Raw genomic sequence first — 27,071 nt, 5'->3', positions numbered from 1 at the left:
CTCTCCCTGTCCCTCCCCTCCCTAGCAACGCGCGTTGCGATTGGTCGAGACGAGGCCGGTCGCGCGCGCGTGGGGCGTGGCTGTGGGGGGGGAGCTGTGGGGGGGGGGGGCTGTGGGGGAGGGGCTGTGGGGGGGTGCGGCGACTTTGTCCGAGCGAGGCGGAGTGGAGTCGAGGCGAGTCTGGGGAGAGGAACGCGTCCCCACGGCTCCTGCCACCCTCCTCTCACTACACGGCGAGCACGACGCCTCAGACTCGACCCTTCCCCGTCCTTCAGCCGCCGCCGCCGTCGTCGTGTCAAACCGAGCGACCCCACGAGTTGCGGTGTGAAGGGCGAGCACGAGGGGGGTGACGAGAGAGAGGGCCCGCGGGCAGGCAGGACGAGCCGGCGATGGCGGAGAACGGCGCGGTGAGTTTGCGGTGGGACCTCGTCTACACACTCGCCACAGAACCAACTATTGTTGTAGCCTGTACTGTGTACTGTGTTGACGAACGCAGTCGCTGCTACTGCTACGACAGCGCTGTAGAGTCGGTACGGTACTGCAAGTCACTTGCACAGACACGTGCAGGACACGTGAAGGCTGTGTCTAAGTGACATGCTGTACACCGTGCAGTGTCGACTGCTATAGTGTGTACAGGCAGTCGCAGTCATTGATGCGCTATTATATTTAGTATATTGTAGTCACTACCGGAATGGGTCATTGGCATGCGTTGCCCAGACACGTGGGCCACGGGGAAGTGGCTGCGTGGCTTGTAGTGGGTGCTGCGTTCACGACTGTAGCAGCAAAGCCATCAACCCACGCGGGTTTAGACCTCGAATTCTGGTCAAGGTGAAATTGAGTTTCCAGATCGATAAGCCGTTTAAATCCGGGCAAAATTTTTTTGATTGAAATCTAGATTAAATGTATATTTGTTTTTTTTTATTGAAATCTAGATTAAATGTCTATTTTTTTTATTGAAATCTAGATTAAATGTCTATTTGTTTTTTTTTATTGAAATCTAGATTAAATATCTATTTGTTTGTGTTTCTCCCATGTGTTGGGTTTTTGTAGGATGAACGTTGAGATTTATAAAGGGTTAACCAGTAAGGTCTGGAATTGGTCTAATAATAAAGCCATGATTATAGCTGTAATGCAATGCTGTAGTTGTAATACCGTATTCGCTGTTACAGTACTACAAAGGAAATAACTGCACCGTATAGCCTTCAATGTACTACGACAGTAAGAAAGTAATGCAGTCACACTCTTAGATTTTTTCGGTGAAGTCACGTAGGTAAAAAATCAATAATAAAATAATAGAAATACTAATATAAATAAAATAATATAAATATTATATAATAACAATGATAGAAATACTAATAGAAATAAAATAATATAATTAGTATATTATACAAATAATAGAAATAATAGAAAGAAAATAATATATTTATTTTATTTCTATTATTATTTATATTAGTTTTATAATTTATTTTTTACCTACGTGACTTTACCGAAAAAAACCTAAGAGTATGAATCCTTGCAGTCACGAAAGCTTCAAATCTACAATTAATGCAGTCACCATTCAATACTTTTAGTATCATTGGGTACGGGTCTAAGTGACAGTGTTGCAGTCACAATTCCTTAGGGTACGGTCACGCCGTGTCAATAGCAGCTGGCTTTTAAGTGACATTGAATCACGCTCAGTATACATACTTTCACTGTTAGCACGATTGGTTACGTACGGTGCGAAAGAAGTTCATTATAAATTGCCAACCTGACCGGGATTTCCTTAAGAGGCTGCATTTGCTGTTTATTGTATTTGTTATTAACTAAAATCCACGCTGCTCTCCAATTATTGACTGCTAACTGACGGGACCCTAATTACTAATGACTACATTTACTATCACTTTAATTTACATAAGTGGCCTGATCGCTCACAATGTCTGGTGTCAAGACTTTTTCACTTTACTGGAATATGTGTGATTTTCACTACCAACTTCACAGTACAGTGAATAGTGAAAGTAACGTGAAGAGAACACTGGCTCACTTTTAACCCCGCTAAAACCACAAAACATTCATTTTGTGGGTTTAGCTTCATTCAGCTTATACATAGGTCTGTCGTGATATGGATTATGATCATAATCATACTGGACATTTGTGGTAAAGAGCTTCATAGCTCATCGGATTCCACCATTCTGAATAAAGATTCCGATTCTGAATAATAATGTTCAGGCATTTGTCACTCTACTGCTTGTTGATGGCCTCTCCATGCCTTTGTCGGTCATACTTCACCATGCTGGTCCGTGTGGCTTGGTGAAGGTGTGGAGCACAACCTTGACCATTCTGCACTGGCCTTTGATCTTGTGCAGCACATCGCTACATAATGTGAATATTGTTGGTTCTTTCGGTAAAGTCACGTAGAAGGGAAATAATAAAATAATGAAAATAAACATAAGATAACATTTTCACGACGTTTCGGCCACAACGCAAGCAGCCGTCCTCAGGTGAAGAACAGGGCTGTCGGAAAGACAGCAGGTGAAGAACAGGGCTGTCGGAAAGACAGCGTCCTAATGGCACTGTTTTTCTGACAGCCCCGTTCTTCACCTGAGGACGGCTGTTTGCGTTGTGGCCGAAACGTCGTGAGAATTTAATCTTATGTTTTATTTTCATTATTTTATTATTTCCCTTCTACGTGACTTTACCGAAAGAACCAAGAATATTAATCCATGCAGTCACGAAAGCTTTAAATCGAAATATAATGTGAATACATAATGAGTATATTATAACAAAAAATATTCTTCTGTGGATTCTTTGGCCGCTCTCGTGTCTAATGTCCTCTGGTCTGTGCAGCTCTCTTGAACGGCTAACCCACAGCTTGAGATCCCCTCTCCTCAGCCGGTTGATTGCTTCTCTGAGTGGTGGTTGTTGGTGTGCACAGGTTGAGGATGCACGGATGTGGTGGTGGTGTAACATTGTTACTTTAACATGAACTCCATTTGCTGCTGTTTTTTTTTGCCCGCAATAACAATGCTGCCGGCATTTTCAGGTGAAACACCGACGATGAAAACCCAACACAGGACATGTCCAGAAGTTAGCCCGCTCAAAGTTCGACTTTTTCTTTCTTTCACAGAGTACGGGAGATGTCCGCCCACCGCAAGTGGTGCGAGTTGGAACACGGAAAAGCCAGGTACGGAAAGAATTACGGAATTAAATGCCCTCGATGCACGGAAAGCCTCAATGAATCTTAAGCCTATATTTCTCGGAGGGTCACCCAATGGGAAAAGTTTGAAGTTACGTTGCAATGAGCGTTCGGCTTCACGTGGGGAAGAAATCGGGGGTCATTGCAGACGAGGAGATGACATTCAAAGCTGCACACAGATGAATTTCACCCATTTCTGTGCTGCCACCTTTTGGCCACCTCACAGCCCAAGTGTAGATCACCCTGTGGATTACCCGACAGTCTCCCATCGGAGTAGCAACCAGGCTCATGCCGGCTTAGCTTTTGGGATCCGACAAGATTAGGCACATTCAGTACGATTTGGTCATAGGAAGTGTGGTGTGTGCATCATTTTTTGCTGAGCATTTTGAATGGGGCAATATGCATTGCGGTGTTGAAGCAAGTGTCAGCATGTCCGTCCCCAAGTGTCAGCACGTCCATCCCCAATCTTCTGAGCACCTCGTAGCGGTAGTGGAGGTGGTCATGCTGGATCTGCACGAACGTACAATATTTTGAAACTGACTCTGTTATTAAAATCACAAAGTTTAAGAAGTGTGAATGCCGTTTTACTAAATAATTGCTATTATTATGTTTTAACAAATCTTTAATTGTGGAATGCTCTGATGTTGTCTGCCGGCCAAGTCGCCCTAAAAAAAATCTTCCTCGCTCAATGGGCTTTACTTGGGAAGTAAACTTCTGATCCTTAAAAAAAAGCACGTGTGTTAAGACATCATATTCATATACAGCAATGTTTAAGTACGCTATTTGATAACAATTGTTTTAAAATAATGAATATTGGTAACATGAGCAAGTATTTAGTTACTTACAGTTACATTACCCCAAAACATTATAGTCCAGCTTAATCTATAATGTTATAAATCATGTAAACTTTTTTGAGAACATGGTAGTTTAGGTCGTCTTGCGTTATTGAAACATCATTGCAGGATCTTTAAAAGTACTTGAAAACGTATTAATTGGTCGATCCCAGCAGTTCATTAATTGATTCATTCTCCGATGTAGAAACATTTATTCCTGAAATTTTAGAACCCTTATACAGTCAACTAATTTATTTGGAGTCATGAATGGGGTGTGAGGGGTTTCCAGGATAAAATGAAAACACCGATTATGCAAACATAAACTAAACTATTTTTTTTACCAGGTAAGGCCCACTGAGCTATGTAGCTTTTTAGAAGCGATCTGGCCACAAATGAATGCTCAACTAAGTGGCTTACCACGTGCAAATGTATAGCAGCCAAATACTCTAAACGCATGTTTCTAAAAGTGGAGGGAAAAACCGAAGGACCCAGAGAAAAATCCACACGACCACGGGGAGAACATGCAAACTCCAAATATACAGCAGGCGTTGGGATCAGGCTTGAACCCACGACCTCCTATATAGCAGGCGAGGGAGTTAACATCTCGCCACCATGTTTAAATGAAGCTCTACAAGCACATTTGTACATACATATCATGGGGGTGAATCAGTAGAATGTGTCTTCTAGACTTTATTTTTTCTTGAAGTAACTGGTTGGAGTGTCACGAGTTCAGAGTGGCTAATTTAGTAGCGATGTGCGTGTGTTTGTGTCAAAGGTGAAAACTAGTGTGGAATATGATATTTAATATTTTTCTACCTTTTCTCACAGGCACAGTTAATCTGCTGATCAATAGTTAACTGTGTACACTTGTCCTGACGTTTTGTTGATATATAATTCCCGGTTGAGTTTTCATATTGTTGACCGTACCATATGTTTCTCTGGATGCATCGACTGCCAGAGGTCGCAAACGGGTTTTGATTCCTTACCCGTACCCGGCCGCACCAGGGTTGCAAACGGGTACCCATACCCGGCCGGGTACGGGTAGCCGGGTATCGGGTAGGATACGGGTATCGGGTACCCGATTGCGACCTCTGGGATGAAGCCATGTTGCAGGCGTGGGTGGGTTGATTCAAGGAACTTGAATTGTGAGAAGAGACAAGACGTTGGGAAATGAGTGACAAACGGTGACTCACCAGTGACTCACGGCTTACCTGTACCCGTACCCGGCCGCACCAGGGTCGCAAACGGGTACCCGTACCCGGCTGGGTACGGGTAGCCGGGTATTGGGTAGGGTACGGGTATCGGGTACTAGATTGCGACCTCTGTCGACTGCCCCCCCCCCCCCCCCAGTAGTTTAAGCCAATTGATGCAACTTTGCTGTCAAAGCACTGAGCGTACAGCAACAGCAGTGGGTGATGATGTTGAAGATAGACGACTACGAATGGTTTGCTAACGTTGATAATGGTCAACGCGCGCGCGTATTGCCACACGTCTGTGGCTGTTCAAATGAAATGCCTTCGAGATGTGATCTCTCGCCCTGCCAGTGAGATTGGGTGCGTTACACCACTCCCGCAGTGGCTGCAACAACGGTCGACAGAAACTCAATGAAATCCGCTGAGATTTGATTCTTAATGATCGAGCGATACCACGTGTCTGGAGTTTATCTTACGTTCTCTTTCTAGATGGGTCATGCGCAGTATGCAAGTTGGTAAGCACTCTGCGATGTCACGGTTTACGGTAGACATCAGTGTAGATTTATACATTTGGAGACTCGGTGAAAAAAATAGCATGTATTTATCAATTTAAATAGAGCGGTGGCATTTTGACGTTAATAGATTTCACTTGCTATATATTTTTAATTTTTTAGAATATACAGTAAAACCTTGTTATTTCGGTATTTGATGATTCGTAATTGGGGATAATTCGGCACGGCTGCACTTTCGGCGAATTGCCGTACCGAATGGTCCTATTTCGGCATAAACGTGAAGCGACGCCACACACCACGACCAGAACAATGTCTCTGTCTGGTGACGGCGTGCGTGGTGAGCGTTAGTGCAGACGTGTCGCTTTGGACTTTACCTTGTTTATGCGCTCTGTGCAAGCCCAACCCTCTCAGAAATGTCATCTTCGCCTACATGAAGAAGTAATAGAAAGGGACTGAAGTATAAATTCCTTAGTCTGTGAGACAATTCCACATTTATTTAAAATGTAATTGATGCAGGTGTGTCAATGCGTTTGATGTGTAAAGAGTTTGGGAAAACAAATTTGGAAAAAAAATGTTATTGGGGCAGGAGGCACTGGGGGAGTACCATTGTAGAGTGTTTGGAATATTGGATAATTTGGCAAGGCCAGAGCCCCATATGTATCGAAATAACAAGGGTTTACTGTATAAAGTTCCTCAATCTCATCCCCATTGTGCTCTCTGCATCATGCAATGTGTTCTCTCTGTACATTATATCCATTTGGAGCTTCTTTTGGAACATTGCAACCCTCCATGTTAGAAAACGGACAATCGAAGCCAATGTCACAGAGCTGCCTCTGCGGTACCTTCCCGACACTTCTTGAGTAATGTTCGTCACCTGACAGTCACACCAATATCTTTTTTATTTCCCGAGCTGGTATATAGCCAAATCGAGCACAGAGCCAAATTTTCAAGTGATGGTGTTTTGTGCAGTCGTGGGTGAACCTGACTGAAGCCATCGACTCGTCACACTTGAGAACTCTGTTTAATCATGGTCATCTGCCTGTACTCGAGCCCAGGATCACGGAAATGCCAACTTCCTAAGTCACCTGGTCACCTCTTGTCATTTTTATTTTAATCTCACTGATTACACAAGTTGTTTTGTTCACCTTCACAGAGTGTTTGTGCTGATAAAATTAAAGTTTTAAACTTTGTTCATTAACCATTCACCGTAAGCTTCGCATCCCTGTGATTGTTTACATGTTTTGCGGTGACATGGTAGCGAGTGCACTTTTTGCACTATTAAATCTTGATTGAAAACTCGTTCCTTTTAGAACTGCTTTTTGTGTTTATTTTGTGGTCCTTCTCCCGCACCGCTGCATACAATGCGAAAGAAGTTCTACATACATACAGTGTGTTGAACTGCATATTGTACTGTTTGCTGGGCTGTGCTTGCCTTTGGTTACACGTGTGTGTACATGCACATGTACATGCGTATGCATGTACGTGAACCAGTTCTGGGTCTCCCCTAGGTCGGCTCGGCCTCAGATGAGTTTCTGGTGTGGTGTGTAAACATCGGCACTAGGAAGACGAAGGCGGCCGGCCGTGGTGCTGGCCACCCAACCCCTTGTGTGCCGTGCCTGCCTTAATGGGTGCTCGCTAACAGCGCTTCCCCCAACAGTCTGTTAAATGCTTTGTCTTTTGTGTGCATGCATGCATATGTGTCTAAATGAGTGTGCGTGTGCCTCTGCGTGTGGTGGCCTGTACCGCTGTGTGTGCACGCAGTTGGCTCGGATCCAGACTGACAGCGTGGTGGCATTACTGCAAGCCCAGTACCCTCTCATCACATTTGAGATCGGTAAGTCCTGGCTGTGTTCCGAGTGGCCGACTGGTAAATTACATCCCACAGCCTTTCATATCCACTTCACAGAAAGGGTGCCGCGGTGGTGAGATGTTAACTATCTCGCCAGGTATACAGGAGGTCGTGGGTTCGATCCCGACCCTGACGCATGTATATGTGGAATTTGAGTGTTATCCCTGTGGTCGCGTGGATTTTTCTCCGGGTCCTCTGTCTTTTTTCATCCACATTTTGAATCAACATGCGTTTAGAGTATTTGGCTGCTATACATTTTCACGTGATAAGCCACTTCATTGAGCTATCATTTTTGGCCAGGTTGCTTCTGAAAAAGAGCCTTATATTTCAGTGGGCTTTACCTGGTAAAATAAAAATAGTTTCGTTTTTAGTCTGGTGCACCTTGATAATTCTGTATAGATATTACGTGACAGCTTTGAGGATCGGATCAAATGAAATCACGTTCCCTAAGCACGGTTGGCTACGCATGGTGCAAAAGAAGTTCTACATGCTTACACTGGCTTAGTGGAGACATATACTGAGCCCTGGTTTCTGTAACCCACCTGTATTATAATTAGGTGTTGAATAATTAATCGAATAATACAGATTCCAAAGCTTATGATATGTGCATTAAATTGCACGTGTAATAAAACAAATTTGAAATCATATATGTTGTATGTAATGGGTTGACTTGATCACTTCAGCCATTGGAGATGCTGCCATTGAATGAAATCGTGACATTATTAAACCGCTGTGGTAGAGGGTGAAACATTAAACTCGTAATTATAAGCTTAAGCATGCGTTTATTATTTGACCAATAACACGTGTAGTTCACGAATGAGTCCATGCATTTATTGTACATTATCAAAAGTTCGATGCGGAAAAATTCCAGCAGCACACGTTACGTTATCATCACAACGGTCAAGGTACAACAAACCCATTCTGATTGCAAGCTCACGCCACCTAGGCCCCCCACCCCCCCCTTTAGAGTGGGCTCTCCAGAGCGTGAACAATAACAATGGAAGGGGGCACAGAAATTCCACGGGCAAAAGGCTGAACACAGAGCTCATTTGGCTGGGATAGAGAGAGGAGGAACTGGGCCTCACTCGTCCAACTTGCATAGGCACTACAAGCGGCGATGGGGTGTGGGGGGGGCTGGAGGAGAAAGTGCGCGTCACCTCTGCTGAAGGCTGAACGGTTCGAGTGTTGGCGCGACGGGTGGCAAATCGGGGCGTGCGTGTCTTTGCAGTTGCGATGACGACCACGGGGGACCAGATACTGGACGTGGCCCTCTCCAAGGTAGGGCTGTGCCACCGCCACTCGGCCGCGTTCACGGCCGGCGCGCTCGCTTCCAGCGTTTAAAGACGTTGTGTGAGAAAACGGCATTCTCGTGCAAATCCCCATGTCCTTAAGATGTTAGAAATACGAAACAAGTGTTCACCCACAGGACTGTCCTCTTAACCCTTACCCGTTCCGAGATGGCTGCAAGTTGGCGGGGTTCCCGTTCACCGCTGAATCTCGAAAAGCGCAAGCGGTGCAGGGTTGATTTTATTTAGAGAGGAGTAGCACCGTTGTTTTTAAAGATATATTACTGTACTCACCGCAGAGAACTGTAGTGACACGACCGCGCATTATGATCGCTGGCGCCAAATTGCACAACACGCCCTCCCGCATGACCTTGTGGGATCCTCGGTACGCCTTCAGGTCAGAAGACGAACCTATAAAGTTTTTCTTCCGAATAGAAAGAAAAACCGATGACGTACACGTACGTCATCGTAACAGCGAAGGGTTAACAAACCATTAATGAGGTGGTCATAGGGTTCAGAGGTCCGAGCGCTGAGCTGGCACCGCTGAGAGCCTGGCTTTGAATCCAGGCAGCATCCGCCTCTGAATAAACCACGGTTATCTGGTGTAAAGTTGGTGGTCTCAGCTCGGTTTACATTCGCTGCACTAAAACAACTTTCAATTAAAGTTTGGTTCTACACTTATGTTGGCTACATTCCACCTCCTAATAACTTAAAAATGTCAGGTGGGAAAGCACTGCTCTCCAATGTGTCACCCGGAGGTTGCTTGAAGGGATTTTCAGCAGTAACTCTGTGATATCCACTTCCAAGGGCCGCTCTCGATCACAAACGGGTTGCACTGCTCTGTGAGAGATCCCAACGAACGCTTCGTCTTGTGGCATGATGCTGCGAACGCGATCGGAATGGCATTGGTGAAAAAGACAAGAAAAATACCCTTACAGTAATCACTGGCTGCTTTATATAAGCTAAATTATTAATATTTTCCACCACAGACGCGCATGTCATTTAGTATTATGTTACTGTGAAGGTGTGAGTACAATCTCGTTCGTGCCCTCCAGCAGCAGTGTGCTTTGTGCGCCGCTCGCTTGAGCGATCTCACCATCTTACTGCCGTCGCCGCCGCGTGGGTGCGGGGTACGGCTTATCGATCGGCAGATTCGAGATAGTCCCTCGTCCCGTTGGGCAATGCTGGACGGCGGGTGTTCCCGAGTGGAGCCTCGTGGCGGGACAGGGAACTCGGGCAAGCGCGGGGGCGCTGTGCCCGTGGCGAGCCAGGGAACGGGGGGGTGGCGGGTGGTGGTAGCGGCGGCCGTTTTTTGTGAAGTGTCGCCATCCTCCCTCGGGGCTCGTAAAGCGACATCCAAGAACGACACGACAGTGCCGCTGGTGCCCCTTATGTAACGTAAACCTGCGTTCAGTTGCGCAAGAGTGTTAATCGCTTCGCTTTAGAAATGAAATAGTGACACTGCTGGATGAAGACCTCCAAAATATTGCGCTGGTTGTGGAGGGTTGTTCGATGTAACATTTCCACGTGATGAGCCACTTTTTGTTGAGCTGTCATATGTGGCCAAGTCGCTTCTGAAAAAGAGTTATATAGCTCCGTCGGCTTTCGCTCTTTAGATAAAAAAAAAATAGGTTAGTATCGTTCATCATACGTCATCTCGATAGTCAGTGCGGGTTGTCAGGGGAGGCTTAGCGCCGGTTAAGGTTTTCATTCACCACTGATGTTAGTCTTCCAAACACGCCACCTCCACTGTAATCTACATTGATTCCCTCCGAAAGCTTGTTTTGTCTCTTGCGACCTTTCAAAAAGCCACTTGTATGTATGTTAAACTTCTTTCCCACCGTACATAGTCAACCGTGCCAATGGGGGTGGTGGCGTGGAAGGATAAAAAACTAAACACCAAAAAGCAGTAAAAAAAAAATTGCTGTTATGCAACATGATTTAAAAGTCTATAGCTCCAGTGGCTTCCTAATATCGGAAGGAAGATCATTCCAGACGGCCGCAGATGCGCATCCGAAAGCGCGCGATGCAGTGACCGTTTTCGTTCGACGGCTAGCCAAAAGCCGCTGCTGCGAGGACGACTGGAGCTTGCCTGATGTTGGTTTATGTTCCTTAACAAGGTCAGCGAGGTGTATCCGTGACCTTTGAGGAGGAAGGGGTGGGGGGGAGATGCCAACTGCATCCTCGCTCGCACGGGTCGCCAGTCTGTCGCTGACGCGTGTTTGTTGGGGGCCCCACCCCCCCTCCCCGTTGTGTTTTGCTCAGATCGGAGAGAAGAGCCTCTTCACCAAGGAGCTGGAGAAAGCGCTGGAAAAGAACGAGTGAGTGGCGTCCACTTCACACTCACCTACCGCTCTCGCTTAACACTCACCACTCTCACCACTCTCACTAACCACTCTCACTTAACACTCTCACCACTCTCACTAACCACTCTCACTGAACACTCTCACCACTCTCACTAACCACTCTCACCACTCTCACTAACCACTCTCACCACTCTCACTTAACACTGTCACCACTCTCACTAACCACTCTCACTGAACACTCTCACCACTCTCACTAACCGCGCTCACCACTCTCATTTCACGCTCTCACTAACCGCTCTGGGCTTCTGTCGGTCACCCACCCATTCAGAGTGGACTCTGCCGTAATTGCAGCACGGCGACGCTTTCAGTTGCTCCTCCGAGAAAGCCTCTTCCCGTTGATCTGGTTATGTGCTTCGTCCGTAGTGATCACGTGGGCAGGGGGGCGGGGTGGTGCGCTACCTTCATTTTCAGCAGAGGGCAGTGCAGCAAAAATAGTTGTTACACTGTAACAACTAGTTTTGCAGCAACCCACACTGACCAGCATGGTCACGGTATGGTCAGTTAACCCCGTTAACCCACATGTGTGTACGTTGACATTCTTTTGCACCGTACGTAGCCAACCATGCTCATCGGAGGTGCAGCCAGGCGTGGTGTTAGCCGCACCACGTGGCATGGGGAGGCCCTCAATCAGCGGTGGATTGATGAAAGGATTGTGAATGTTATTGTGGATTACAAATGATGAAACGTTATTGGGTTGATGTTGAAGGGAATAATAAATAAATATAAAATGTTTTAAATGCATATGTGATTGATGTGATTGTACTGTACAATGGGTGCCTCGTTATGAATTTGCTACGAGGTGCTGACAATTGAGGACGGACCTTTTTGCCAAAACGGGGCATTTGCAGAGTAAACAAAGTGTTTCGGAGACAGAGGTTAATGTGACCCAAACATTACTATTTACATTGTCACAGGCTTGCGCCAAAAGCAAGTGTTGTCCATAGAAACAACTCGCAATGTATCATCGCGCATGCTCTGCCAAATGTGGTCCTGACAGACCTAAGTAAAATATTTTGAGACTTGTGAATTGGATGGAATGGTGTTGGAGTGGTGAGCTCACGGTGCTACGAACCCGACGACCTGAGTTCAATTCCCTACCTCCGCTAACATTTGTCGAGTGACATCTAAGCCAGTCCTTGGCTGGCTCCCTTCACCAACTCTCTCTTGACCAGTGTGGTGAAGTATGGTCAAAGAATCTCCGTGAGCGATAGATGTCGTGGGAAGGCCTTCACTCATCAGTGGATTGACATTTCAGTAATTTTTGTTGTCAGTTGCAAAGTGTTTTTATCATTTGGCTGATAATGGAGCATAACAAGAAAAGAGAATATACGAAATATTTTGTGTTCAAACCTTTGGGAGATCACTTCTCTACTGTATCGGTACGTACAGAGGCTCACACTAGACCATGCCGGAGGGCGTCTGCCATTGTTGCGGTCATGTAGCTACAGTTCCCTGCGGTGAGTAGAATGTAGAGAGCTGTCGTTCTCTTAATAAAATTACTCGTAACGACGTCGTCTCCTCGCTGCTGCCGACGTATTAAATCCATCGTGACTCCACGTGCAGTTTGCCTGGAGAGGTATTGAGTGCTGCTGCTGGCTCTACGAGTGTGCGGTGTGAGTGTTGTGCGTACGTTGAGCTTGTTTTTCACCGTACTTGGTCAACCGTTCTAATCGGAGGTGCTGCTTCCGCCTCTGCCTGCAGGGTTGACCTGGTGGTGCACTCGCTCAAGGACCTCCCCACCACGTTGCCGCCCGGATTCACCGTCGGGGCTATTCTCCAGTACGTGCCCCGACCCCTTACGGCCAAGAATGCTCCTTCTCTGTTTCTCGCAATCCCTCCCTTTTTGCTTCTCTTATCCGATGTACACAATTGCTCAACATTGCTTTGATATTTACATCGCCCTTCTGCTGTTCGCCTTTTGGCGTTCTCTGGTCTTACACTGGTGCAGAGACAATGCCATGAAGGAGGCTGTCTCTGGTGTAGACCAATCCGTTTCAAGGACAATGCATACCATTACACTGGTCAACAAAAAAAAGTTTTTTTCTGGCCTGGACTTTTGCAGCTGTTCTAGACTAATTTCAGGGTGCTGATTCCAAATCTGATCTCAGATTTGCTCTATCACATCTCATTTTTAAATCCTTTATATTAAGTTCGCTTGCGTGCTTGCGTGCTTGCTTGCTTACGACCGTGCAAATCTTTCGATCGTTTTTTAATCCATTTCCCGTGATCCAATCGAGCTGACATTTTGCACACAGACTCGTTGTGCGAGACAATTAATGTTCGTGGAAATTTTTTCCCAAAATTTTACACTGTTTAGGGAAAACAAATTAAATATTTAATTACCAATTGCTTAATACTGGCAGACAATCATCTGACCCATAGGTGGCAGCCATCTCAAGCCAGAGGACGAGAGGACTCTAGCCGCCACGCATATAAAGGATTTAGAGTGAAAAACTTTGTTTTTACGGGTTTACTTGTTATGCTATCGGCATACCCCATTTTCATTGATTTTACCCGAAATTAACTGTCAATTATGATTGCAAGTTGTTGCGAGTCAGTGACTGCTTTAGTGTTAAAATATGGTGCTGTATTTTTAGGACAGTGTGTTTATAATATAATTTTATGTAGATATCCACATTTATTTAATATTTTTCTTTTGCAGTTTTTATTGAAAATGCAATATTTGATATCTCAAAAACCTGATGTGATAGACAAAAAACTGATGCCAGATTTGAAATCAGCACCCCAAAATTACATTAAAACCGTTGGAATACCTTATGCATGTTTTACCACAAGCATGATGTATGGTTGATGCAGATCTGATGCATTGCGATAGGGTGTCTATGTGGTGTAAGAACATCTTAACACCTCCTGTGTTATTGCCAGAAGGAGTAAAGCCTCTTCTTTGTTTCTCCATTCATGAGTGTTTGTGGATGTCGGAGGGATTCGTTAGCACCTAGAGAAAATCTACATGTGCAGTGGGGAAGGCGCGGCGAGGGAAATAACACAATCCCCATACATGAGTTAATCCACTTGCTGATGGAAATTCATCTACGGTGGCAAGATGTTAACTGCCTCGCCTGGTATACAGGAGGCCGTGGGTTCGATCCCGGCTCTCATGCCTGTATATTTGGAGTTTGCATGTTCTCCCCGTGATCATGTGATTTTTTTCTCCGGGTCCCCTGGTTTTTCCTTCCACATTTAGAGACATGCATGTTAGAGTATTTGGCTGCTATAAATGTCCACGTGATAGTCCACGTGATAGTTCACTTTGTTAAGTTATCATTTGTGATGGCCCGGTCACTTCTGAAAAAGAGCTATATAGCTTAGTGGGCCTTACCTGGTAAAATATAATGTCAATTAAATTTTTTGTTTAATATTCTTGTTGTACTGCAATACCCTGGCAAGCCAGAAGACGGCGACCTCGACGTTGATGTGATCGAGGGTGTTTCGTCAATGTGGGTGATCCGCTAATCCAGGGGTCGGCAAACCAACATTTGAAGCGGAGCCATTTTTTTTTATTCGGTAAAAAAAACATTTTAATAGCCGCAATGCCATGCGAATAACGTCACGAAGCTCCGCAGCCACGGGTTGCCGACCGCTGGGCTAACCCTCGTTGCCAAAAGCGCATCACACTGCACCCCCACCTATCAATGCCCCCGCGTTGTCCCGCATCTCGCCCCCCCCCCCCCCCCGCTCGCTTCTTGCCCTGCGCAGGCGTGAGAATCCCCAGGATGCCCTGGTGCTGGCGCCACAGCTCGCCGGACACACGCTGGAAAGCCTCCCCGACAAGAGGTGCACGCCCACACCTGTTAAACACAACACACAACACCGCCACGAGTACTCGCTCACACACAGATTACCCGTATGGCCTAAACAGGGTGTTGGGGCAAGTCCTGTTATTGAGTCACTATGACGGTCAGCATGGCGCACGAGAGCCAACACCACGCCCGGCCGCCTCTTCCTCTCCAGTGCCAATGTTTACACCCACTCACGAAGGCCAAGATTCTCCATATAGCCAATTATAGCAGCACTTCGAGCCACCTTTGTCTCCACGATGATGATGTTTCACTTTTCCTATCCATATGTGTGTGTGTGTGTGTATTTGTGTGTGTGAGCGGTAGTGTAGCGGCTGCCCTACGAATCCGGTGACCCGAGTTCGATTCCCTCTCACAGCCTCTACACTAGTGATAGCGATTATCTGAACAACCGGTCCTGGGCCTCCCCTAGGTCAACAAAGCCTCTAATATTAGAGTGCTCGGTGTCGATATGTAACATTGTCACTAGGGAGAAGAAGACGGCCGGGCATGGTGCTGGCCACCCACCCCCTCGTGTGCTGTCATAGGTGCTCGCTAACAGCACTTGCCCCAACAATCTGTGAAGGCTATAAGGGGATCTTTGTTTTGTATGTGTGTGTGTGCCCTTGTACTGACACTGGTGCCGCTTGTGTTGTGTGTGTGCAGTGTGATTGGCACCAGCTCCCTGCGTCGTGCAGCCCAGCTGAAGAGGAATTTCCCTCAACTGGCCTTCAAAGATGTCGTATCCTTGACTTGCCGCGTCAGCGTTGTCATCCACCGCACTTACGGCGGCGGCAGTAGTTGAGGCAGTGACAGCAGCGGAAAGGAACGGCAGGGGTAAGAGCATCGCTGGTGCGGCAATTATTGGAATGCCATTATGGTTTGAACGTTGATGTACAGCGTGTAAAAGTATAATTTGTTAAATAATTATATTTACATACCAGATAGGCCTAGGTTAATAAAATAACAACAACAAAAAACACTTCCCATATAGCCTTAACAGACTGTAAAGGGCAAGTGTTGTTAGCGAGCACCTATGAAGGCACACTCGGGGGTGGGTGGGTGGCCAGCACCACGCCCAGCCGTGTTTACACATCTCACCAGATGCTCATTTGAGGCTGCGTCAACCGAAGGGAGGCCCAGGGCCGGTTCAGGTAATCGTCACTTGTGTTGTCCGTGAGCGGGAATCTAACTCTGGTCGCCGGGTTCGTAGAACTAACCGCTACACGACCGCTCCCCACTCGTGAAATGACACACGCGTGTACACTTGGCAGTGTGAATATTTTTATCATTACGCGATGTGCTGACCGACTTTGTTCAACGGCTAGCCAAAAGTCGCTGCTGCGAGGATGACCGGAGTTAGCGTGATGCTTTATGCTCCTTGACGAGATCAGCGAGGTCTTGCTTGTCTGGTTCATTTTGTGGCACGCGCTTTGTGTGTAAATATATACGACAAAGTTAAGTCAAACGAGCGCTGCGACCGACGCGCCGACTCGACAACGGACACGGCCAAGTTTCCCGTCGTGTTCTTGGTTCTTTCGGTAAAGTCACGTAGAAGGAAAATAATAAAAATGAAACATAATAAAATAATTTCCACGACGTTTCGGCCACAACGCGAGCAGCCGCAAGCAGCCGTCCTTCTTCACCTGAGGACGGCTGCTTGCGTTGTGGCCGAAACGTCGTGAGAATTATTTTATTATGTTTTCTTTTTATTATTTTCCTTCTACGTGACTTTACCGAAAGAGCCAAGAAGATGAAATCCCTGCAGTCACGAAAGCTTTAAATCGAAATTTTCCCGTCGTGCTTTGCGATTCCATTGACGGAGGCTTTCCCCTTGACGGCCGACGCAGCGCGGAAACCTGAACACGCGTCTGCGAAAGCTGGACGAGCTGGGGGAGTACAGCGCCCTCGTGCTCGCGGCCGCGGGGCTCTCGCGCATGGGCTGGGACGATCGCATCAGCCAGGTGAGTGGGACGGACAAATATCCCCCCCCCCGCCCCCTCCGACCGTGTAACTTGTGCAAGGCCGTTGTGGGGGTTGGGGGGGCAGGGGCTGTTGGAGAGTGGCGATGAAGGCCGAGAAAGGCTGTGTGGTCAGCACTGCGCGCAGTCTATTAAGAGTATTTGGCCACTGGAAAATTCCACTACGTTGAGCTGCAATTTGTGGCCAGGTCGCTTCTGGAAAAGAGCTGTATCGCTCAGCGGGCCTTACCTGGTAAAAATACAATAATTTTTTAGTAGGTTTTAAACGTGAATGTTCCGAGTGAAATGTAACCAATCGTCTGCGTTGTGCGTAACAATCTTAAGTGTACATGCACATCGTATATATGTACGTATGTTGGAACTTCTTTCGCACACCAACCTTCCTAATCGGAGTTGCAAAACATTATATTTTAGACCGTTTAGACCGAAGCAAGAGGGCTTTCTCCACATTTCTCTCTGTCGCCTGATGTGGCTGGTTGTGATTACCAGAAATTGTTTTACTCTCCAACACACCGGTGTGCTGAACTCGTAACTAATTGGCGGGTAAATTTCGATTTAAATTTCGATTTAAAGCTTTGGCGGGTTTAAAGACATTTACGCAATCTAACCCCAAAAAACCTCTTCTGGGCAATGCATATTGCGCATGCGTCAATCGGTCTCGTTGCGGTTGCTGATGTATGTCGGTGTTTCCTTGCAGATAATCGACCCGGGTGTGTGTCTCTATGCCGTGGGACAGGTGAGTGCGGCTCTTTCACGCGTGTTGTGCGCACAGACTGGATTGATGGCAATAAATTGCCGCTTTTTTTTTACTGACCAATAATGAACTCGTTTAACCCCTTTTGTTGTGCCACCTCGAGATGTTACTGCATGGCAGGTGTGGAATGAATATTAAATGTTTATTGATGTTTAGAAGCCCTCGTTGATGCGTGTGAAAGTGGGGCAATGATGGCACACAGCCATTAGGTTAATGCCAGCAAGTTGCAATTATTTATAATTTAGTTACAAGCTACACGTCCTCAATTGAGTTGTAATTATCTTTTCAGTAGAATTGTAACGGGCATAACAATTCAATGCGAGTAGTAAACTTTAAGCAGTGCAACAGTTAACATCATTGGCAAGCAATAGAATGAACTGGTCCCGGGCCTCATCTTGTAATCCACCTACCCGCACTGAAAAATGTGGTCAATTATGTTCAAACAACTGCGCATCACCGACACGGTGTAAGAAGGCCATCATCCGGGGGTGGATGTTTAGTCATCAATGAAATACGAGGTCTTTACTGCAACCTCGCCTCCACTATGCGTGTGGCGAATAAGCGGTCAACCGATGTAACGGCGCTAACACAGCAGCGCTGGCGGTGATAATGACGATTACGACGATGGCGAGAGTCGGGAGCGGCCGTTGATCTCCGCTGCGCTGCCTGCGCAGGGAGCCCTGGCGGTGGAGGTCCGTGCCGAGGACCGGCACGTCCTGGAGCTGCTGTCGTTCCTGCACCACCGCGACACCGTGCTGCGCTGCGTTGCCGAGCGCGCCTTCCTCAGGACGCTGGTGCGTTCCGCCGTCGTCGTCGTCATCCTTGCCGTGCCGCGAGCCAGAGCCACCGATATTTTCTCGTTCGCTTCTTTGAAAATAGTTTTCGATTATTTTTTTAACTGCAGTTTCATCCTCGATCGTGCTATCGGCATTGCGTCGCCAGACCACAAATCTCACCCGGCGGCACGCAACCCCCTTGTGGTTAAGGGAACGGCCTTCGTGGTTCGGGAAAGGAAGCGGATATCGCAGAGCTGCGTCTGAGATTCTTTCGAGTGACGTCTGGTCCACGCAGTAGGAGACAGCACTTTTCCACCTGCCCTGCCACATCAAAGCAACGTTTGTCGCAAGATGGTTGAATTTTAATTTTTTACCCCTCTCAAATGAAGTGCGGAACCATCAACTCTCTGCACTTGAGAATCCGGTGATTTCAAAATATCAATGTTGTGAGTTGATGTTGAATTTTGAGCTTTACTATAAGCAAAGTAACAGTACGTAATAATATACCAAAAGTGCAGTCGAATAATAATAATATTGATAATGTTTTCATGTGCACATAAGTGGTGTTGGTGCTACTAAATTGTGCCTTGCTCCGTGTCATTTCCTTTGCGGAGCACAGCTAATGGTGAAGCGTGTTTTACCTGCGGTTTAACAGCGTGCAATTTGGGACGACGATTATAATCGGCGATGGTTAAGCAGCTCACATTTCGCAGTGGTTATAGTCCCGTGCCAATATCGGAGCCCATCTGCCTGGGAGAAGCCCTGGGGCTAAGCAACTTGAGGCCCTCATCACTGTGTCCATGCCGTCCTCTGCCTTTGGTTAAATTGCCGGGTTTGCTGTTATTTATCAGCCGCATTAACTGCTCATTTCCGACGTCCCCTTTATTGCTCATGTGACACGCAGGTACAGTGCGTGTATAGGCATCGTTATTTTTTGTCATTCGGACTTCATGAACGTTTCTCTTTCGTGCCATTGATCATAATCAACGGGACAGATGCACAAACGAGACAATACGAACAAAACAGACAGCCGAGACGATGTAGACCAGGTCACAAATACTGTATGACAGTAGAGAGAAAATGGTACAAACGAGACAGAGAGCACCTGCAGTCTGAAGTGAGATTCCATCTATATAGGCGAGATCGACAATAACAACGAGACTGACAATGCAGATGAAACAAACATTACGGATTTAACAGATGTATGCATGTATGTTGAACTTCATTCACACGGTACGTAGCCCACCGTGCTCATCAGAGGTCCGGGGGAAGGACAACAAACTAAACACAAAAAGCAGCAGGAAATTATTTTTTTCAATCTCGATTTAAAAGTGCATAGCTCCAGAAAAAGTGCATAACAGACGATTCGGACAAAACAGACGGAACAAAATAAGACTCGCAGTGCAGACAGTACAAATGGGACACTGTAGAAGAGGAAAACAATATGAAAGAGATTGTGAAAAAAATTATTTTCACAAAATATGTTCAAAAATCTAATTGTGACGGCTCACCAAATCGCACGTGTACGGTGGATCATTACTCATCTACCATGTCCGTTATGTGACGCAGTTGTCCTCACGAGAGCCGAGTATGAATGTACCGTTGTGTGTGTGTCTCTGTTGTGTGTGTGTCTCTGCTGTACGCTGGCTGCTTGTGTGACATCCAGGAGGGTGGATGCAGTGTCCCTGTCGCTGTGCATAGCCGCATGGAGGGGAAAGAAGTATGTGGTGACCGCATCGCCATCATCATTCACATTTTCAGATTATACAAATTTTCAAATCATCCAAAAATTTGTATTCCTGATATATTCAGATTTTTCGGATTAATCTCAAAATTGAGAACTCATCCCGAATGCGTGTGTATGTATATATATAACGGGAGTACAGTAGTTTACACGCTGTGCTACAAACCTGGTGACCTGATTTCAAGTCCTACTCATGGCCAACACCAGTGATGACAATCTGAACCGGTCCTGGGCTTTTCTTAGTTTCACTTGGCCTCAAATGAGTACCTGGTGCGCTGTGTAGTAAACATCGCCAATTGGAAGACAAAGGCGGCCGGGCGTGGTGCTGGCCACCCACCCCCTCGTGTGCCGTGCCGGCCTTCCAAGTCTGTTAAGGCTTTCTGGGGTATCTTTACCGTATACATATGAACTTCATCGATAAACCGTACCTATGAGCTTTGTGTTTCTGTTATGTGTTCCTAACGTTCTGCGTGTTTCCCATTTGCGGCAGCTGTTCTTGACGGGTGCTGTGTATAGTCTGGATGGAGCGGACTGTCTGAAAGACACCCAGAAAGTGTCCTTGAATGCCACGCAAGAGGTAAACGTGACGGCGTAGCCCTGCGCGCATGCAGCCTACACCACCTGATAGCCTATCAAGCAATCTCTCGGATTATGCCGGAACTCGTCAGATATCGGAAGCTAAGCAGGCTTTGAGCCTGCTGCATACATGGTGGGTGCTTGGATGAGTGGCCACCATTGCATGAAGCGAGCGTCGTGGGGGCTACGTTGTCCGAAGGGGGCAGAGCAGCAAAATCCATTGTCTGTGCTCTCCACTTTCACCAACCAGCACCGACCGGTGTGGTGAAGGGTAGTCAGATAACCCCCACGAAACGCACAGTGTGGTTTGACAAAAGGGGCTGTATGTGTAAAACAGCACTTGCTATTACAGGGAAGTAAAAAAAAAGTTTCATGATACCGCATTGACAGTGGCGCACAAGCACAAATAACCAACAACAAAAACTCGACTCAATTTTCAACAACACTACCCTTGAAGAAAATCTATACAATGGGTGATATCTTGGGCAATGACCCTTCTTTATTTGCGGTAACGTCACCTCTTACGGATTGTTTTTTTCGAGCAGCGTTATTGACACGCCTTGCACAGTTCTTGCGGTGGACAGAGCTTCACGGGTGCCGCCGCGTGTCTCGCTTTGCGCAGCCCGGGCAGGGCGGCACCGCCATCCCCGCGCAGCACGTGGGCGTGGCGGCTCACGGCAGCGTGGCGCCGGGCGACATGGTGGCGGCCGAGGGCCTGGGCCTCCGCCTGGCCGAGGAGCTGCTGTCGCGCGGCGCCCAGGAGATCCTGTCGACGGCGCGGAGACTCAACGACGAGCGCTGACGACGACGACGACAGCGGCGACGACGGGTGGCATCAGACATGGCTGCCCCCCTCCCCCCCACCCTCCACCTCCCCCTCCCCCACTTCTCGACGCCCGGCCCCTACTACTGGACATCCGTGAAAAAATAGTTTTATAGCTCATCGCATTCCTCCTAGTATAAATAAATATTCTGATTCTTACCGCTGGCACCGCCGCCTTCGGCTGGACCTGCACGCAATGACGAGGCCTCCTCCTCCATCCCTCTCCTCCCTCTCGCCGCGAGGTGGAAGCTGCTGCTACACCACCACCCGCGAATACGCGGTGGTTCGCTTCCATCCATGAGTACAGTTGCACACGTGATGTGCTGGGAGTGCTGTTGCCAATGTATGTATGTTGAACTTAAGTAGTCAACCGTATGTAGCCAACCGTGCTAATCGGAGGTCCCAATACTGCGTGGTTGGGGAACATACCTCTGATTAGCACGATTGGCTATGTACGGTGTAACAGAAATTAAACATACGTAAGTATGATGGCCTATGACATTTCATATGTCCAGACACTTGATATCTTGCTGCCCAATGCCAAATGAGGCCTATCACTTGAAAATGGCCATTAAACGATATTTAATCATCGCTGCAAGCATCTGAGTCACACCGATTGGGTACTGGAGGGAAATATTCTCAAAACTGTGTCTAATCTTATGGCATTCAGTACCTTCTGCCACTGCGATGACCTCTTGCAGTATGTGTGTGTGTTAATGTGGCCGCCTGCCAGAGGTATCTGAAATTCCTACTAGGAACTCGATCGGGAAAAGGTTCCCTAACCTTTGCTAAATACACTTAATTATTAACTATATTCACCAGGTAAGACCCGCTGAGCTTTCTAGCTATTTTTCAGAAGCAACCTGGCTACAATTGATTTCTTAACGGATTATCACGTGGAAATTTATAGCAGCCAAATATTCTTAAACGCGTGTCGATTCTAAATGCGGATGGAAAAACCGAAGAACCCGGGAGAGAAACCCACGTGACCACGAGGAGAACACGCCAACTCCAAATGTACGCGGGTCAGGGTCGGGGGTCGAATTCACGACCTCCTGCATACCCGGCGAGGTAGTTAACATCTCCGCCACCTGCGTGCCCTGTGGTGGCCACCTGTTCACAGTGAGCCCAAGTTGCACGGCACTGCACTCGTAATCGCTGCTTCCAACCACAGATAGTTGTAGATCCGCTCGTTACTCCGCCACCTGGGTACCCTGTGGTGGCCACCTGTTCACAGTGAGCCCAAGTTGCACGGCACTGCACTCGTAATCGCTGCTTCCAACCACAGATAGTTGGAGATCCGCTCGTTACTCCGATCAGCCGTTGGCGAACACGCGGAGCTCTGAAAGCTTCTCAACTGCCTTTGTTGTTCCCCTCCCGCCACCGCACCTCCAATTTGTTACGGTTGGCTACGTGCGGTGCGAAAGAAGTTAAACATCCAGTAGAGTGAGGGCATTGACGTTTTGGGGTTGACGATGGAAACGAGAAGGTCTCTGATGTTATAACAAGTGTGTGTGCGCACTCTGGCTGTTCTCAAATCCTTTGTCCACCTTTTATACAATGCTCGTCTCTACGGGCATGTCTGTATTTTTATGCAGGTATAGTATATATGCGTTATACGGGTGTGCAATATATATACAGCACTGTGTAGATTGTATTTATGCATTTCATGCATATGCTGTGTATATACGGACACGGTCACGCACTTATTGGTTGATCAAAGCTAACAAACTGATAGTACGATGCTTTACTCGGCACAGTTTCTGAGAGCCGTACAACCAATCCTCAGCGGCGAATTTAATCGTGTTTTGCAGCAAGCAACAATGTGGATGGAGTGTGATCGCTTGATTTGTTACTCAAAGTTCAGGGCCACTTGGCGGTGTTGTGTTGAAACAATTTACAAGCAACTGCAAGTGTCCAGGGCTTGTGAGTTTTAGAGCACTTACGTGAATAATAAATAACGCCGCCTTCCCCCGTATATGCGTCTGCACGCACAGTATGAAATCTTTTTTTCCCACAGACCTTCTGTGTTCAAAATTTTAACTTTGTAGAGAGAAAAGTAGGGGGAGGAGGCATTCATTTTGTGATTAATATTTTCCACTTTGGCGCTCTCGATTACTATTCTGTGTTGTGTATATTAAATAGTTTTCCAACGAGCTGGGACCCATTTCAATGATCGGCCAGTTCAAGCTGACTGCCGATGAGGCACTGAATCTTGGAACGTTCCAGCGTTTTGCTTTTGGTTCCACCACTGCCGCTGATAAGTTGCACTCCCAGAAGGCCATGCAGCCGATGGGTCATGGAAAATACTTTATGTGGAGAGGCATGGAAAGGGGGAGTTATTTATCTCGTTATTAACAAACACAATAATGCTGAATGAATATTTAGTCAAATTAACACTTAAATTGAACACATTTTTTTTATCTTGACTACTTTATATCCACATGCTTGGGATGCAATGACTGAGATTTTACGTAAAGAGATTGTGATTATGAAATGATGGTAAATCAGTTTATAGAACACACTATAATTACATTTCCTCGTATTGAAATGTGTCACTACTTCTATAGTTGCGTACTATGCTGCATCTCTCCTCTTGTGCCAGTTATGCCGTGTTCATTCCCACCCCTCACGCGATCTCGCACCAAACTGAATGAGTACATAGTCTGCATATTTAATATCTTTACGATACGTCAAAACGATGGGATATGAAAAACTGCACGTCAATATATGTAGTTAATTCTTTGCGTTGTTTTAAAAAGATGCCTATTTGTGTCTCCTAAACGTTTTGCATAACAGCCACTGTTCTCTTTTATCTCTCTCTTTACTAATGGATCATCTGTGCAGAAAGTCTGCCTGGTTTCCTCTGACTTCAGTTTTTTCTCGCGGTAGGGGAGGCGTGGGGGGGTAATTATTCCTGTTGTACCGTTGGCGTCATCACGAGATGAAGAATCCGTTCAGAAATCTCACAAAGCAATGTGGCCTTGTGTGTTCTAGCGAACGGGTGCGGAATTCATTTTCCACTGGACTTCTCCAGGGAAACCTTGAAAGTGACCCTCTATCCGCTAGCCGATGTGGGGTCACGCTCTCATAGCAGAACCGATGTCTTTAATTCTCACAGCTGGATTTTAACCGATTGAAGTGAAAACCCGGTTTGATCACGGATGGCCGCCCACGATTTCAACCCAGATCTCGGCAGTGTTGGCTCTGTGACCTCAGCCACCCAGCCACCCATCTCTCAATTTTCTATAGGCTGATCCACATGTCTTGTGACCCCCCTCCAATTAGTGGGCGCTATGGTGGCGAGCTGTTAACTACCTCGCCTGGTATACGGGAGGTCTTGGGTTTGACACCGACCCGACGCCTGCTGTATATTTGGATTTTTCTCGAGGACCTCCGTTTTTTCCCTCCACATTTAGAAGCATACGTTTTGGAGTATTTGGTTGCTTGAAATTTCCACGTAATAAGCTACCATTTGTGGCCAGGTCGCTTCTGAAAAATAGCTGTATAGCTCATTGGGCCTTACCTCGTCAAATGTTTTTTTTTTATATTTTAAATCTTTTTAATTAATTGACCCCTAACATTGTTTTCTCTTTGCAAATTCATTTCGGTTTTAAATAAACTACTATTAAAAAAAATATAGTCTTAGAGAATTTTATAGGGGTCACAAGACATCTGGACCACGCTGCATTCTTTAAGTTTTTCTATTTGAAAACGAACAAAGGTGCCACTCAACATCTGTCTGCGGTTGTAACCTAATTATCGTTGTGTGGCCAGCGCACTCGTGGTGGCTGGATTCGTTGGCTAAATTTAAAGTCCGTTTGGGGAACTTAAGGAGAGAGACGTGTACTGGAGTGTAGCTTCACGGTGGAGTTTGTCACCGAGGGATGAATATGCAGCCAAACCCCCATGGATTTGTCTTGCAAAGTGCCATCTCTAAACGGAGGCTTGTTCCTCGTACAATTGCATTAAATACCAATTGTCGGTCGCATAAAAACAATTTCTCTTTGGATTCAAAGCAGTATAAGTTACATGAGCAACAAAAAAAACCCAAGATATTTCATGCAACAGACAGACCATGTAACTTTTAATGTGAAGAAAAATATAGTGTGGTGCATATGTGGTATTTGCGTAATGTTTGCGTGCAAAAGATTTATATCCATTATATCTTTACTTGGACTAGTTTTACTTTATATTTTACAATTGCGATCAATCTGGCGGGCCTCGGTGTGTACAAATGAGCTTTTGAAATGCCTTAAATCACGAGTTGCTTTGTGTCAAGAAAATAAGTAAACCATCACGTAGCTACTTTGGCACCGGTTGCGTCATTCGGGTTGCAAAGGCCGCATCTCTGGGCTGTGATTAAACCACACGGCAGCGGCATTGAATGTCGGTCGGTTGACAATCGCATAACCACGGGGTAATTATCAAAATTGTGTTTGATCGATTTAACGGACTTGTTTGGTTATAGCCAACACGTGTCCCCTAAGTGGGCCCGAATGAGACTCTCGGTCCGCAGCGGTCTGATCGAACTTGAATATTCACGGGATAGACCCTGCTGACAATCTGACACGCGTGTTATTTTATTGGGTCGCCCTCGCAGAGGCAACGGCTGGATGTGTTTCGCTAGCAGCCACGAGTTGCGCGTCCTTCCAGCTTTGCATTGCTCATCGATCCCGCTTGAGTCGCGTGACTTTGTGGATTCGCAGTGACGCTGTGCGCCACGTCGATTGCAAATGGCAACGGCGTAAGTGTAACGGGTCGGTGTGTTTGGTGAGCCACGCGACGCGGTGATGCAGAGTAAAGCCATTGCCAACGTTTTACCAGCGCGGTAATTGCAGCTGCACGCAATGCTACGATTACAGCTGCAACACAACACGATACTTACTTTGAGGTTATAGCAACGTACTCTTAGGTTTTTTCGGTAAAGTCACGTAGGTAAAAAATACAATTTAAAGTTAATAAAAGTAATAATGGAAATAAAATAATAAATCACGACGTTTCGGAGGCAACACAAGTCTCCGTCATCAGGTGGGACCGTCACAGCTATAATTACTGCACTTATTTTATTTTATTTCCATTATTACTTTAATTAACTTTTAATTTTATTTTTTTACCTACGTGACTTTACCGAAAAAACCTATGAGTATGAATCCTTGCAGTCACGAAAGCTTCAAATCTAGAATTTATAGCAACGTGTTTGCGGTTACACCGGCCCCGTTACTAGTCGAGGTGCCCTCGAGCAGTCGAGCTGTTGGGCACGACATCAAACTACCTTTATAGTCTTCTCAAGGGTCCAGAGTAATCGCCGATGAGAGGACATGGGGCTCGGGGTCATGCATTTCATCCACAGCCCGTTGATTCCGATAATCCATCTCGTTTGGGCTGAAGTAGGTTGCGGAACA

At 46.5% G+C, this 27,071-nt stretch overlaps 1 protein-coding gene across 1 annotated transcript; it reads left to right on the top strand.

Annotated features, from left to right (window-relative positions):
• The first annotated feature begins 142 nt into the window (after window positions 1-142).
• On the top strand, window positions 143-25,209 carry HMBS (hydroxymethylbilane synthase). Its single transcript, XM_078870088.1, has 14 exons — window positions 143-407; window positions 3,107-3,163; window positions 7,475-7,547; window positions 8,791-8,840; window positions 11,114-11,169; window positions 12,916-12,993; window positions 14,932-15,009; window positions 15,678-15,753; window positions 16,862-16,975; window positions 17,691-17,729; window positions 18,422-18,541; window positions 20,190-20,243; window positions 20,758-20,844; window positions 21,466-25,209. The coding sequence occupies exons 1-14, from the start codon at window positions 390-392 to the stop codon at window positions 21,643-21,645; spliced, it is 1,080 nt and encodes a 359-aa protein (XP_078726214.1). The 5' UTR covers window positions 143-389; the 3' UTR covers window positions 21,646-25,209.
• The last annotated feature ends 1,862 nt before the right edge of the window (window positions 25,210-27,071 follow it).

This window comes from Lampetra fluviatilis, chromosome 29 (assembly GCF_964198595.1).
Source record: "Lampetra fluviatilis chromosome 29, kcLamFluv1.1, whole genome shotgun sequence".
Lineage (NCBI taxonomy): Eukaryota > Metazoa > Chordata > Hyperoartia > Petromyzontiformes > Petromyzontidae > Lampetra > Lampetra fluviatilis.
This window is presented reverse-complemented; position numbering and strand designations above follow the sequence as displayed.